The sequence below is a fragment of the Hemiscyllium ocellatum genome, chromosome 5 (genome assembly GCF_020745735.1).
Source record: "Hemiscyllium ocellatum isolate sHemOce1 chromosome 5, sHemOce1.pat.X.cur, whole genome shotgun sequence".
Taxonomy (NCBI): domain Eukaryota; kingdom Metazoa; phylum Chordata; class Chondrichthyes; order Orectolobiformes; family Hemiscylliidae; genus Hemiscyllium; species Hemiscyllium ocellatum.
The window spans coordinates 51174390-51189057 of NC_083405.1; the positions used below are offsets into that span (position 1 = coordinate 51174390).

General features: G+C 39.4%; 1 protein-coding gene across 2 annotated transcripts in view; it reads right to left on the reverse strand.

Moving 5' to 3' along the window:
* Positions 1-14668, reverse strand: part of phf14 (PHD finger protein 14) — a 239054-nt gene that overhangs the window by 7567 nt on the left and 216819 nt on the right. Inside the window, exon 18 of one of the 2 annotated variants that reach the window (XM_060824743.1) lies at positions 4955-5006. The exons of the other annotated variant lie outside the window; for it this stretch is intronic. Coding sequence (XP_060680726.1) covers positions 4998-5006 — 9 coding nt within the window. The 3' untranslated portion in view covers positions 4955-4997. The remainder of the gene's footprint in view (positions 1-4954; positions 5007-14668) is intronic. 2 annotated transcript variants of the gene reach the window in all.

Consider the following 14668-nt stretch of genomic DNA (forward strand, 5'->3'; position numbering starts at 1 on the left):
AAGAAGTTTCCTCTTGTTGGATTTAGAATGAGAAGCGACAGTTTTAGGATAAGGAGTGGCAGATTTAAAACTGAGTTGGGGAAAAATTACTTCTTTCAAAGGGTCATGAATCTGGAAATGCATTACCTCAGAGTGTGATGGATACTAGGGCATGAGGGAACTTTGAAGAAATAGATTTTTAGCAAGGGTTATGGGGACTGGGCAGGAAAATGGAGTTGAGGTGGAGATAAGATCAGCTATGAATCAATGAATGATGGAGCAGACTACAGGAGGAACTGAGTTCTCCACTCTTAATCCAAAGAGACTTATGTTCTTATCTACTCTGTCTTACCCTCTACCTTGATATCTAGAGTGATACCTGTGCTGACAGTCATCACTTCTCTAATGGTGGCCTCTTTCCTGGTCTGAGGAGTACCATAATTCATGCACTCCAAAGAAAGGTTATTGAGATTTGTTATTATTCAGCCTCATCTCTATGCAGACATTGCGAGCCCTCAACGTCTTTGCTAGGTAGCCTTTTAGTATCCTGTCTCAAGTTGACCAGAAGGAGGGGCCTAAGGGTATAATATAGTCAATCTACTTCAACAGGCCCAAGTACACAGGAATTAGATCATTCCTTTCAGCTCACTTGTTTGGATAAAACCTCTACTGCAACTGTGTCATGCTACACGATGTCCTCAAATCCCTGGTCAGTACCTCAAAGATCCTCTGCGAACTTATTTGAACATCTGCACTTATGCCTATATTTGCTGAGGGGCTTGCCACACAGCTGTTCCATCATGAACACTATCTGTTCACTCATATTAAGGTCCCTAGATGCCATAAGCATCCTCAATCCAGTCTTTAACTGCTAAATCATGACATATTTCTATATATTTCCCGAATATGTCCAATTTTGTACTCAAAACAGGAACAATATTTAACTTGGAGTACAGTTTCCTTCCTCAATAGCATCGAGGGAATTCACATGGTTAGCTTTTACCTCGGTGATCTAAAGCTCAGATTCCCACTGCTCATACCAGAATTTCTAAATATCCCGAAGAAGCTTCAGCCCTCTCATGGGCATTGCCATTTTCAATTCTTCGATGATCCTCTCCAGCTCAGGCAGTTGCCTTTCAATCACAGCACCATGACTTGTATGTAACAGAAATGTAACATGAGATCTAAACACATGGAAGACCCAAAGATTATGAAGCAGGGATTATTTATTCTACTGACATCAAGCAAAGAAGGGAAATAACTTCAATATACTATGTATATGGAATGACCAGTTGGGCTAAGACATCTTTTGTCTGTCTGCCCTCACTATCAGCCCTCTATCCACTAAAGAGACCCTTTATTTTCCAGCAAGAATCTGTTCAACTGGTCCAATTGCTGCTGCCAATCCCATTACACTTTTTAAAAAATTAAATACTACTTGTTTAAATGTTAACTCTTAATTTTAATTGAGTTTTGCATCAAGAAGCCTCAGCAAATTTTAAGTCACCAGGAATCAGAAGAGAACTGTCCAATGGTTGACATAATATGTAGCACATCAATGGTTAAGATTATTTTGGGCCAATCATCTCAGATCCAGGACATTGCTGAAAGAGTTCTGCAGAGTAGACATGACCTGATCAGAGATATTTTTACATATCTCTGGAGCTGATGGGACTTTAACCTGGGACTCTTGTTCCAGAGGTAGGAATACTGCCATTGTACCATAAGAGCCTCTTAACGTTTTGCAGAGTAATAGCGTAGGTCCAATCATCTTCAGCTGCTTAAATAACCTTCCCAACATCACAAGGTCAGAACTATGCAGTGCTCACTCAAGGTAACAAAATTGTAGCAAGATGTGGACAACATTTGAACCTAGACTAGAAAGTAGCACGTGCCACACAAAAAGCTTGGCAATGACCTCCTATCCTTGAAAATCAGTGTCAATTTGCTACCATCAACATCTGGGAAGATACTCGTAATCAGAACGTAATTGGACCAGCCAGATAAATACTGTGGCTACAATAGCCGGCCAGAGGTCACCATCCAAATCTCTAGTCACTCCAACTATAAGATGGCTAAGTTAGGTGTGGTATGGAGTCGTCTCTACATAACAGGCTGAACAACACAAACAGCTTAACAACAGTCTGGATAAAACAATCTATTTGCTCCAGAAACAATCATTCCCTCCAATACAAATGCACTGACTGCAGTGAGTACTATTAATATGATGCACCCCAGTAACTCACCATGGAGCTTTCAACATGACCTCCCAAACCCTCATTGTCTATTGCTATGGAGAATTGCATTATGAATACTTCGATAGCATTTAAGTTCCTTTCCAATTAACAAACTATCCCAAATTGGAAATAATTCGACGTTCCTTCATTGTTGCTAGGTCAAAATCCTGGACCTCTATCTTACAGCACCTACATCACACAGATTGCAGTGTTTCAAGAAAATGGCTAACCTCCAACTTCTTCAGCATAATTGGGATCGACAACAACATGGCCTTCCACAATTATATCCCACTAATGTTTAAAAATAAGAAAACTTTTGAATCTGGGATTTTTTTCCATTTGTGCAATTAATGATTCTTAGCGTTGAAGAAGATTATTAATAGATATTTTTAAAATTCTGATGATTACCAATACAATGAATACACAAAAAAACTATTGTCTTTGTATAACTTTCCAGTCAATCAGGAGATTGTTTCAAAAATTAATATGATAACATGTTCAAAGTTTGACCATGAGGGCTTTCTGAAAGAAGCAGAATTGGGAAAGGGTAACATTTTTCACATAACAAATATCACTAGTGATGAAAAAAAATGTTTTCAGCACCAAGTATGGTGCAAAGCGGGGTAAAAGAATGATAAAATGGCAAAATTAATGCTGTTTAAATGAAGTAATGGACAAAGAGAAGTTAATGGGCAAGATCTTATCGCAATTAGGAGGCACAGTTACAAGGATACCAAAGCTGGGAACTAAGTATTCAAATGTATGCGACTTATTAAAATGGTAGGCAAGGATGAAAGGGTAATTGAGTTATAGAGTCAAATTTACAGACAGAAATGGCTCTTTGGCCCATTGACTCTCCACTGATCAAAAACAAGTACTTATCTATTCTAATTCCATTTTCCAGCACATGGGCCAGATTCTTATTTACCTTGGCAACACAAGTGCAAATCTGAATACTTCTTAAATATCATGACGGTTTTTGCCAATACCACCCTTACAGAAAGTGAGTTCCAGGTTCCCTCTGAGTAAAAATACATTTACTTAAATTCTCTTTAAACCACCTGTCGCTTACTTTAAATCTAAGTCCTCTCATCATTGATCCCACCAAGAGAAAAGTTCCTTCCTATCTACCTTATCCATGCCACTTATAATTATATCTCAATCATTTCAATCTCAGTTCCCACTGCTCCAAACAATACAGTCTATCCAATATCTCTTCACAACTAAAAACTCGAGGAAATCTCCTCTGCATTCTCTCTAATGTAATCACATCCGGAATTGGATTCTAGAACTGTACACAGTACTCTTGTTGTGGTTTAACCAACCTTTCATAAAGTTCCAGCATAACCTCCCTGCATTTAATATCTATGCCTCAGTTAATAAAGGCAAATATCCCAAATGCCTTCTTAACCACTATATCCATCTATCCAGAAATCTTAAGGGCCTGATGGACATGCACACCAAAGTCCCTCCGATCCTCTGTATATCCCAGGGTCCGACCATTTTGGTTCCTTTACCTATGGAGAAACACTGTCATTGCAGGTAGTTCAGAGAAGGTTCATGAGGTCGATCACAGGCATGGAGAGACTGTCTAACAAGGAGTGACTGAATAGGTTAGGCCTCTATTCATTGGAGTTTAGAAGAATGTTATTGAAACATGTAAGACTCTTTAAGGGTTAATTGCTGACAAGCTGCTTTCCCTTGCTGGAGAGTCTAGGATACGGACATAATCACAGAGTAAGGAATGTCCAGTTAGGACACATGAGGAGGAATTTATTTTTTAAGAGGACAGTGAATCTGTGAAATTATTTACCGCAGAGGGCTGTTGATGCTTGGTCATTAAGCACATTCAAGGCTGAGAGACACAGATTATTAATCAGCATGGGAATCAAAGATTATGAAGAAAAAGGCCTTAAAGTGGAATTGAAGATGAGAAGATCAGCCACAATCTCACTGAATGGCAGGGCAAGCTTAAAGGGTATAATGGCCCATTTCTGTTCCAAATATTATGGCCTACCTCAAACTACCCATTTTAATCTTGCTTACCGTCTTCCCTAGCCAGTGAGAGACTGGGTGCAATAAGTTCACAGGTGACTTAAACATAGGATGGTCAGTGGCAGACTGACAATACCACACACCCTTGCCAAAATCCACATGCACAAACTTGTACACTTCTTGTAAAATAATTTTTAAGTTAGTTCTTGGGATGCACATCTTATTGTTGGCTGGGTCAGCATTTATTTCTTATCCCTAACTGCCCTTGAGGTGGTGGTGAGCATACATCTTGAATCTCTACAATCCCTGCATGCTAGGGATATACCTGGTACAGGAAGGAAGAAAATTCCAGATTTTAAATGATTGATGGTGAAGAAATGGTGATATAGCTCCAAGTCAGGTAGGTGTGCAGCTTGAAAGGGATCTTGATTGCGATATGCTTCCATACATCAGCTGCCGTAGTCCTTTTAGGTGGTCGCGATTATGGGCATAGGAGGTGCTGTCAAATGAGCTTTGAGTTGCTGCAGTGTCTTATAGGTGGTACACTGTGTGTTGCTGGGAGAGTGAACTTTTAAGGGGAAGAATTAGGTGAATTTGGGGATTTCATGGTACTGGATGATGTCAAGCTTCTCGAAATTACTTAGATCTGCACTCATTCAGGCAAGTGGAAAACAATCCATCACATTCATGACTTGTGCCTTGTAGACGACGAACTATGGGGAGTTAGGTGGTGAGTTACATACCTCTGAATTCCTAGCCTCTGACTTGGTCTTGTAGCCACAGTATTTATTTGGCCTGTTTAGACAAAGGTTACTGCAGTCAGTAAATGAATGGCCTTGGCAGAACCAAAACAGAGTAACACATGGTAGAACTATTGACAACCCCTTCCAAACCCAAGATTGAAACCTTTTGCTCAAATGTGTGGCACTGTGCCAGAAAATGAACTCACCGTGTCTGAAAGAACTCCGAGTGAGAGAACTTACCCATTTTCAGTCAGAATTGAGGCAAAGCCTAGACAAATATTGAAACGTTTTCTAGTTGCTGTTTAGTCTCTCTCAGCTACTCAAGATAGGTGCCCAACAATGTAGCTCTAAATTTACTTCAATTGCAGTGCAAGTGGTGCAGTGGGAGGGCAGGATAACTCTTTTTGAATTAAGGCATAACATTTTAAATTCATTAATCCTTCGGCACCATGGCTAACTTCATAGAAGATTGAAAGATTAATCCCTAGTGCCTCTGCAGTTCCTATCACTTCCTTCAATATCTTTGGATGCAGCTTATCTGGTCCCGATATTGTTGCTATGGACCAAACCAAATCCCCCCAGAAGTAGATAGCCTCAACCCTAACTTTTATCTTATTTAGAGTAAAGTATAAAGTACAGGGTTCTAGATGTAATTTGATTGGTCACACTACTCGGCTTTAAGCAAAACAGACTTTATTCTGACCCCAGTAATACAAACAAAAAAAAGAAGAATTGGTATAAACTTAACAGAATAATAGATTACTTAACTACTAAACAGCAACTGTTCCAATACAGTAACTTCCCATAAACACACCCTGAGCAAAGGCAAAATCATTAAAACAGGTTGTCTCACATCAAATATTAGTAGCAGAAAGAGAACCCAAGCTTTCAGGTTAAGATAGATAGACATAGATAGACAGGCAGGCAGATAGGCACATAGACAGACAGACAGACAGACAGACAGATAGATAGATAGACAGATAGACAGATAGATAGACAGATAGACAGACAGACAGACAGAAGCCTCGGCAATGAGCTTCAAAACCCCGCAGCCTGATTCCACCTATTTATGCTCTATTGTTCCAACTTTCAAAAAACCCAAGGCCTCACAAGCTGGTTACTTTATTGGCTTACACTAGACAGCTCAGAACCTCTCCTCAAAAAAAAGGACAAAATACACTTCTTAAAACCATAGTATTATCACACCTTATCAACTTGAAGTTCTAGGAGCTTAACCAATACCACTATTGATGTGCTTAATGAAGCCTTTTGGATTTTCCTTTGTTAGTTGTCATTCTTTCGTTCAGAATCTCATTTTGCGTGGATTTGCTTTACACCTCTTTTTGAATGTTCTGTATTCAGCTTGGTTCTCAATTGTATTCGCTGTCTGACACCTGTCAGAAGCACTTTTTCTTTAGCTTACGAATAAAATATTAGTAAGGCCACAGCTGGAGTACTGTGTGCAATTGAATGCACTGGACAGAGTGCAGGAGATTTACCAGGGCTGGAGAGTTTTTGTTATGAAGAGAGATTGGATAAACTGGGTGTTTTCTTTGGAGTACAGCAGACGAAGTGGGGACGTGACTGAGATATATAAAATTATGAATGGTATTAATAGGTTAGACAAGGAGGAACTTTTCTTCTTGATGGATGGATCAACGACCAGGGGCCATGGATTTAAGATAAGGAAGTTTAGAAGGGACGAGAGGAAAGATTTGCTCACCAGAGAGTGTTCAGAATCTGGAACTCATTGCATGTAACAGATGTTATGATATTTAAGAAGTACTTAGAAGTGCACAAGGTATACAAGATTATGGGTTAAGGGCTGAAAAATGGGACTAGGATAGTTCAGTGCTTATTTTGGACTGGGACAAACTCTAACTTAATTTAGATAAATGTGAGGTGCTGCATTTTGGAAAGACAAATGAGGGCAGGACTTACCTCTGATGCAACTTTCCAAGAATTATGTAACTGAATCCCCAAGTCTACCCAGGACCCTACAATTAACTGTATGAAGCCTGCCCTTGTTTGTTTTACCAAAATGCAATGCCTCTCATTTGTCCAAATTAAACTTCATCTACCACTCCTTAGTCCACTGGCCTTGGTCATCAAGACCACTTGATACATTACTCTCAAGTGCAGTCTGAAGTTCCTCAATAATAAAGACCTGTTGCCTTTTGCTGATAAATAAGTCCAATCTTTTTCATAATTAACCAAGTCCATCATCTTATCTATCCCTCAGATGTCAGCAACTTACCACAACAACCCTTCCCATTTTACTCATGCCATCCTCGTCCTTCCATCAATTTCATCTCATCCCTCCACAGAAACAATGTCTTCAGCCAAAGTAACTTTGAGCTGGTAGCAAGGCAACAAAGGTTACTGGGTTTCACTCATCTTCTCCTGTTTTTATTTTGATCAAAAACCCCAAAGGTCCATTCTGACTACTATCAACCATTGACAGTCATAATACATCACCTGCTCTGGTCCTCTGGCCAGGCACTGCTGATCAAACAAACACCTTACCTTGAAGACTAATCAAAATAGTGTATTCAGATAAACATCATTCTAATTGTATTTAAGTTCACCTGATGAACAGCACCGTTCAGACAGAATTGAAGCATATATTTCAGATTCTTCACTGCATATCTTCGAATTGTACAGCTGTGTGAAAAAAGCACCGGTGCAGAACTAAGACTGGACAAGAATTTTCCACAGAGAAGAGATTAGGTCCTTCATCTGTGATGTTTATGCTATAGCCTTCGAGCCCTGGGTTAGAGAGGTTGTAGATTTCAGTCCAACTCCAAAGACATTATAAAATTTACACTGATAGTGTAGCAGTGAGACATCACTGCACCAAAGACTTTTCAAGCCATTTGTTAAACAAAGGCCTTGGCTCTGAGAGTTTCGTGATCCCACACTCAGGTTAGAAAGTCACAGCAAGCTCACCTTCACTGGAGCTCAAAGCCATGTCTCAATTTTATATTGTTCAAGCAATTCATTATCTGCATTTGTGGCTTTGGCCCCTTTAAAGCAGAATATTTTGTATCAATAGATGGTAGTCACTGAGAGAGCACAGCATTCTTCAACATCAGCAGCATCAAAAATCAACCACAATGGAAGCGGCCCTGGAGTAAAGGTAACTGTGGTTTGTTTCACAGAGCAAGCAGACGTGGCAAGGCATGGGGTAACTTTCATTTTTCTGGGAACTGCCATGGGATACATAGGTCTGGTCATTTTTTATCTATCCAGTTAAATATAAAATATGTAATGAGATTCTGATTATACCATTTTATGACATCAATACCTTTGCATATGGTATGAAATATGCAAAATGATATATAATTATAACCTGCTTCATTAAAATAATAGTGGCACCTGTATTTGATTTCCTGATGCTTTGGTTCTATCTGAAGGTGGTAGAAATGACAAGTATTTGAATAACATATATGGGTGGCATGGTAACACAGTTGTTAGCACTGCTTCCTCACAATGCCAGAGACCCGGGTTCAATTCTTGCCTCAGGCAACTGTCTGTGTGGAGTTTGCACATTCTCCCTGTGTTGCGTGGGTTTCCTCTGGGTGCTCCGGTTTCCTCCCACAGTCCAAAGATGTGCAGATTAGGTGAATTGGCCATACTAAATTGCCCGTAGCGTTAGGTGTAGGGGAATGGGTCTGGGTGGTTGGCTCTTCGGAGGGTCGGTGTGGACTTATTGGGATGAAGGGCCTGTTTCCACACTGTAAGTAATCTAATCTAATACACAATAAAATTTCAGTTAGATTTTAAGACGTTGAAACCATACTGATAATTCTAAGCATTGAACCATGAAGTAGCAGGATTGAGGTTCAAGTGGATTATTTGCATAAATATCTCCTTGTTTCTGTTTGTTCACCATTCTTCACAGAAGGTATTGATAAGATGTACTTAGCCCCAAAGCTCTTAATATTCAAAGAAATACATTTTGGACTGTAGTCAATCTCATAAACACAACCTCCAATTTATGTATAGTATACTCTCAAAGTAACTTGATAATGATAAGAACTCTTCAATTGCTATTAGTTTAGATTTCAGAGAAGGCCATTCAGCCCCTTGATTATGTTCTCTCATTCAAAGAGAGAATGGCTGATCTTGCCTCTAAATTATTTAATTCCATTAAAAAAAACAATTCTTTTACAAACTCCTAAAATAATAAAGCTGATCATCCCAGAACCTACAATACTACAAGGCATACAAGTCAAGTTTACATAATAGCTTGTTACAATTTAACCCTTACAGCCATGGTACTGTTCTGCTGAATTGGCACTATACTACTACCAGGTCAACTTATGTGTTGTGATGCTCACAACAGTACACAGCACCTCAAATAAGACTCATCAGGACTTTCTATACTTGCAGTTGACTTTCCATTCCTTTGTATTATAGTCCTAACATTCTTATCTTCTGATTTTTTGCACTTGACCACTGTACTACCACACTTGGCAGTTTTTCACCATTTGATCAATACCTGGATCCTTCCAAAATAGATGATCTCATGTCCACCTGCATTGAAATATAATCTGGTCACATCTTTGCTCACTCACTTGAGCTATCATTCTGACTCTTTAACTTTATACACCAGTCTACATCATCTACAATGCCACCTACCTCTACCTCTTCAGCAAATGTTGGTGTGTCGCTCTCTACTTAATGTGTTACTTAAACAATTAATGATTTGGAGATGCCGGTGCTGGACTGGGGTGTACAAAGTTAAAAATCACACAACACCAGGTTATAGTCCAACAGGTTTAATTGGAAGCACACTAGCTTTCGGAACGTCGCTCTTTCATCAGGTGATTGTCACCTGATGAAGGAGCGTTGCTCCGAAAGCTAGTGTGCTTCCAATTAAACCTGTTGGACCATAACCTGATGTTGTGTGATTTTTAACTTTAAACAATTAAGGTAGTGAGTAGTTGTGGCTCCAGGATATTAACAGTAGATATTTTGAACAGTATGTGCAGTTTTGGTCTCCTCATACAAAGAAGAGTATAAATGTATTCGAGCAATTAGAAGGAGCTTTATAAGATTGATACCCGGAATGAGCAGGTTGTCTTACGAGGAGTTTAGGAGGGTGAAGGGTGACTTGACAGAAGTGGATAATTTGCGTTAGGCAAGGGTTATCAGTATTAGATGGGAATGTGGAATTTTAAACACCAATAGATCAACCATAATCTTATTGAGCAGTGGAGCAGGCTTGGAGGCTGAATGTGCTCTGCTCCATTTTGTATATCCATCTGAGCTGAAGCCCTATTTTAAATGTAGTTACATGCCTGACTATATAATATTTAAAAAAATAAACTGCTGGGGACTAGAGAAAAGAAAGGTTTACATTTTTCATTATTTTACATTTCTACCTATCCTCATCAAAACATCTATGGAATTAACAAAGTTAAATTTAAGCATCAGTAGCAGATTCAGAGATGAGGTCCACCTTAGCCAAAGACTATGGTCATTGCCTGTGCTTATTTGTATGTTTTAAAAGTTAAAGTTCAAGTCAACAGCATGGCAGGAAGGTTTCCAGCCTGAGTAGGCCTTGTTGTTGAGGAAATTTTGAGGCTATATCTTCAAAAGTGAGAAACTGAAATTCTTGTTTAGAACACAAAGTGCCAATAGGATTTGGTGACCAAAGTGTTATTATTGCTTGTTGCTCAGAAACCCATGGGATGCTTCTTGACTGCATCTGCAATTGATGTGCGGTGTGGTAGGTTTGACTATTTTCATCTGTCAAGTAATTTATCTAACATCAAAACCCTCTTCCAAGAGGCATTTTACAGCTGTCTGAAATTCTCAATTATAACTTTCCACCTTTGAATTACAGCATCTCAACAATTTGCATAGTCATACCCTCTCCATCAGCTTTGATATCCTTGCCTCTATTAGAACTGTTACACTTTCCAACCCTAATCATTCCTGGGAATACACATAATCTCTGCTCCCTTAAGTTTAAGGGATGAAGACTTGAGTATATTCACAAACAACTTGCATCACCAATATCTGACTACAACACAATGCATTACTGGATTGTATTCTCCATCAGTAAAACTGCCTACTATTCAAAGATGATCCAATCTGCAAAAGATAACATCAGTTTCTTATCACAACTCCCCTTGTTCAAAAATCACTTTCCACTCACCTCTAACTGCGTGAAAAGCTCATGGCATTTTTGTTGCTAAGACTTAGACCATCTAGTCAGCTGCCTCTGTTTCTCTACCTTTGCTTAACCCAACAGCCCAGATTTCTTTCTTTACTCTTTCATTTAATTGGGCATCACCAAAGTGTGGGCAGCACGGTGGCACAATGGTTAGCACTGCTGCCGCACAGCGCCAGAGACCCGACTCAGGCGACTGACTGTGTGGAGTTTGCACATTCTCCCTGTGTCTGCGTGGATTTCCTCTGGGTGCTCCGGTTTCCTCCCACAGTCCAAAGATGTGCTGGTCAGGTGAATTGGCTATGCTAAATTGCCTGCAGTGTTAGGTAAATGTAGGGGAATGGGTGGGTCGCACTTCGGTGGGTCGGTGTGGACCTTGTTGGGCCGAAGGGCCTGTTTCCATACTAAGTAATCTAATCTAATCACTGACAAGGACAGTGTTTGTTGCCCATTCATAATTGCATTTGAGAAGGTGATAGTGAGCTACCCCTTTGCATCACTGAAATCGACACTATGCAGATATTTGCAAAATTCCATTTGGAAACAATCCAGAATCTTGATCCAGTATTGGTGAAGAAATATTGATATAGTTCCAAAGCTTGATTGAAAAAGCTTAATTAACTGTTGTTAGAGTCTAATTTATTGAGACGATTGGAGAGTATTCGATCACATTTGACTTGAGCCTTGTAGATTGTGGACATGCCGTGGGAGTCAAGAAAGTGAGTGACTCACTTCAAAATTTTCATTCTCTGATCTGCTCTTACATCACGTCTAGGGTAATCTCCAGGATATTGATAATGGGAGAATTCAATGAGGGTAATGCCATTGAATGTCAAGATGGGTTTTTTTTCTTGTTGAAAATGTGCATTGCTTGGCACTTGTATGCCATAAATATTATTTGCGATTAATCAGCCTAAGTCTGAATATTGCCCAAGTTTTATCAAATATATATACTGACTGTGCAATCATCAGCAAACATTCTTTCTTTTGACCATATGACAAATGGGAAATTACTGATGAAGTAACTAAATATGTTGGCCAAGGATGCTACTCTTAGGAACTCCCTTGTCCCAAACGGAATTTGTATCGTTCCCTAATCTCTCTCCTCACTTCCACTCATGTCTTTTCACCAAGCAGCAAATAAGGAACAAAGAACTATTTCCAAATTATGATACCGTGCAATTTGAAGAGGAATTTGCAGGTGGTGGTGTTCCCATGCACCTAGTATCACTGTTCTTTTCTCTGGTTTGCAAGATGCTGTCAATGGAGACTTCTCCACTGCAACTTGTAGATGGTATGTCTTGCTATAATTTTGTGCCAGATGCACACAAAAGTAGTGTTTAATGGTGGGATGCCAATTAAGCTGTCTGCCTTTTCTTAGATGATGTTAAGCTTTTTAATTGTTATCTGAGTGCTACCTATCCACCCCAAGTGAATGGTGCTCTATTATCCTCTTGCCTTCTGCTTTTTAGGTAGTGAACAGGCTTTGGGAAGTCAGGAGACGAGTTAGTTATCACAGAATTTCCAGCGTTTGACCTGTATGATTGGCCAAAGTAGTTAACTGGCTTGCCAATGATATCTATTGGGATGTTTACATTAGGAAATTCAGTAATTGCAGTGCCAGTGAATGTCAAGGGATGATGGTTAGATCTCCTCTTGTTCAAAGTGGTCATTAGCTGCTACTCAGGTGACATCAGTAATACTTGGCAATTTATTAATCCAAGCTTGAATGTTGCCTGGGATTTGTTGTATGAAGCTAGAGACTGCTTATTTATGAATTTAGAAAGGGTACTGAAGACTGGCAATGAGTGAACATCCCCACTTCTGGCTGTACTGTTGAAACATGGTTATTGGCAATATGGATGAAGTTGGCTTGGACTAGAATACTGACCTAAGGAACACCTGCAGCAGTGTACTATGCTCAGGCGACTGACCTCCAAAAAATGTAACAATCATTTTTAGTGCTCAGTTTGGCTAGAGCAGGTGGAGAGTTTTCCTCTCAATTCCTCGTGACTTCAATTTTAGTGGGACTCTTTGATGGCACGGGCAATCAGAGACTGTACATCTGGAATTCAGCTCCTTAGTCTACATTCAGATCATAATGAGGTCTGGGGCTAAATGAATCTGGTGAAATGCAAACTGAAGACCAGACAGCTATTGCTGTGCAAGTGCTGTTTGATAGCACTGTTGACAATACCATCCATTACTTTGCTTATGATTGAGAATAGACTGAATAGGGTAGTAAGAGGATGGAATGCTCTGCTTTTTGTGGACAGGATACACCAAGGAAATATTTCCACACTGGTGAGTGGATGCCCCTGTTGTAATTGTATTCAAACAATTTGACAAGGGGCACAACTATTTCTACAACACCAATCTTCCGCACTATGGCCAGAATAGATCAGAACCCATAGCCTTTGCAATGCTCATTATAGTAAGGTATTTCTCAATATTATGCACAGTGAATAAAATTAGCTGAAGAGTACATTTTATAATGGTAGTAACTGCATGTAGGAGCTCAAAATGATTCATACACATCATCTGCTCGCATTTTCAGAGAACATGATTGTAAATGTCAAAATCTTGTCTTCTACATTTAGAATGGGATTTACCATCATTCAGGATGGGTATGCCCATGAGCATGCTCTTCTTGTTAGTTATTTAGTTGCTCATTCCCATTCAAGACTAAATATAGCAAGACTACAGAACGTTGAGTTGATCCATAAATTGTGGGATTTGTTAACTCTGTCTTTGCAAGCTGTTAATCATGTTTGGCATGTTTGTAGTCTGTGATAACCGAAAGCATAAATTGTAACTTCAACAAACTACAGCTAATATTTGTGTCGTATAACACAAATTGTACAACATAAAAAGCAAAAACAGCAGATCATATAGTTCAACATGAATAATGTCACGGGAGGTCTACTGGCATAGACAAAGTAAAAAAAAACAATAAGTCTGTAACACATCCTCACCACATACCAGCCCAAAATGCAGTGACAGCAGATTGGCTCTTAACCTTGACCATGTCCTCATTTCTCTACTTTTCCTTTCCCTGAGGTTCTACTCATTAGCTGTCTACCCAATTCTCTAACTATTCAGTGAAATATCCTTCCTTCTATCCTGCTTTAGCCTCTGCACCCACATGATTCCTAATCTCAGCAAGTTAAGCTTTCAATTAAAGTCACTATTACACCCTACACGGTCATTGCTGACATTCCTGTTTTCCTCAACCTTTCCTTCTATATTGACTTACTACTTAAAATATGTTCATGTTCACTTGGTCACATCATTTCAGCCCCAAAGATCTCAGATGACTAGTTCTCAGATCATGTGTTTTATTCTATATATCCTATTGCCACTTCTCACCACTGTCTCCTCAGTTTAAAAGCTGATAACCTATCTTTCACATGTAGCTTGACAAATTCTAACCTAAATGCACAAAGAGCAGCACAAGAGATTTCCCTTTAGACCTTATGTATTTTCATCTCCTTGGAATACCACAAACTTATCAACCACCATCATTTTAC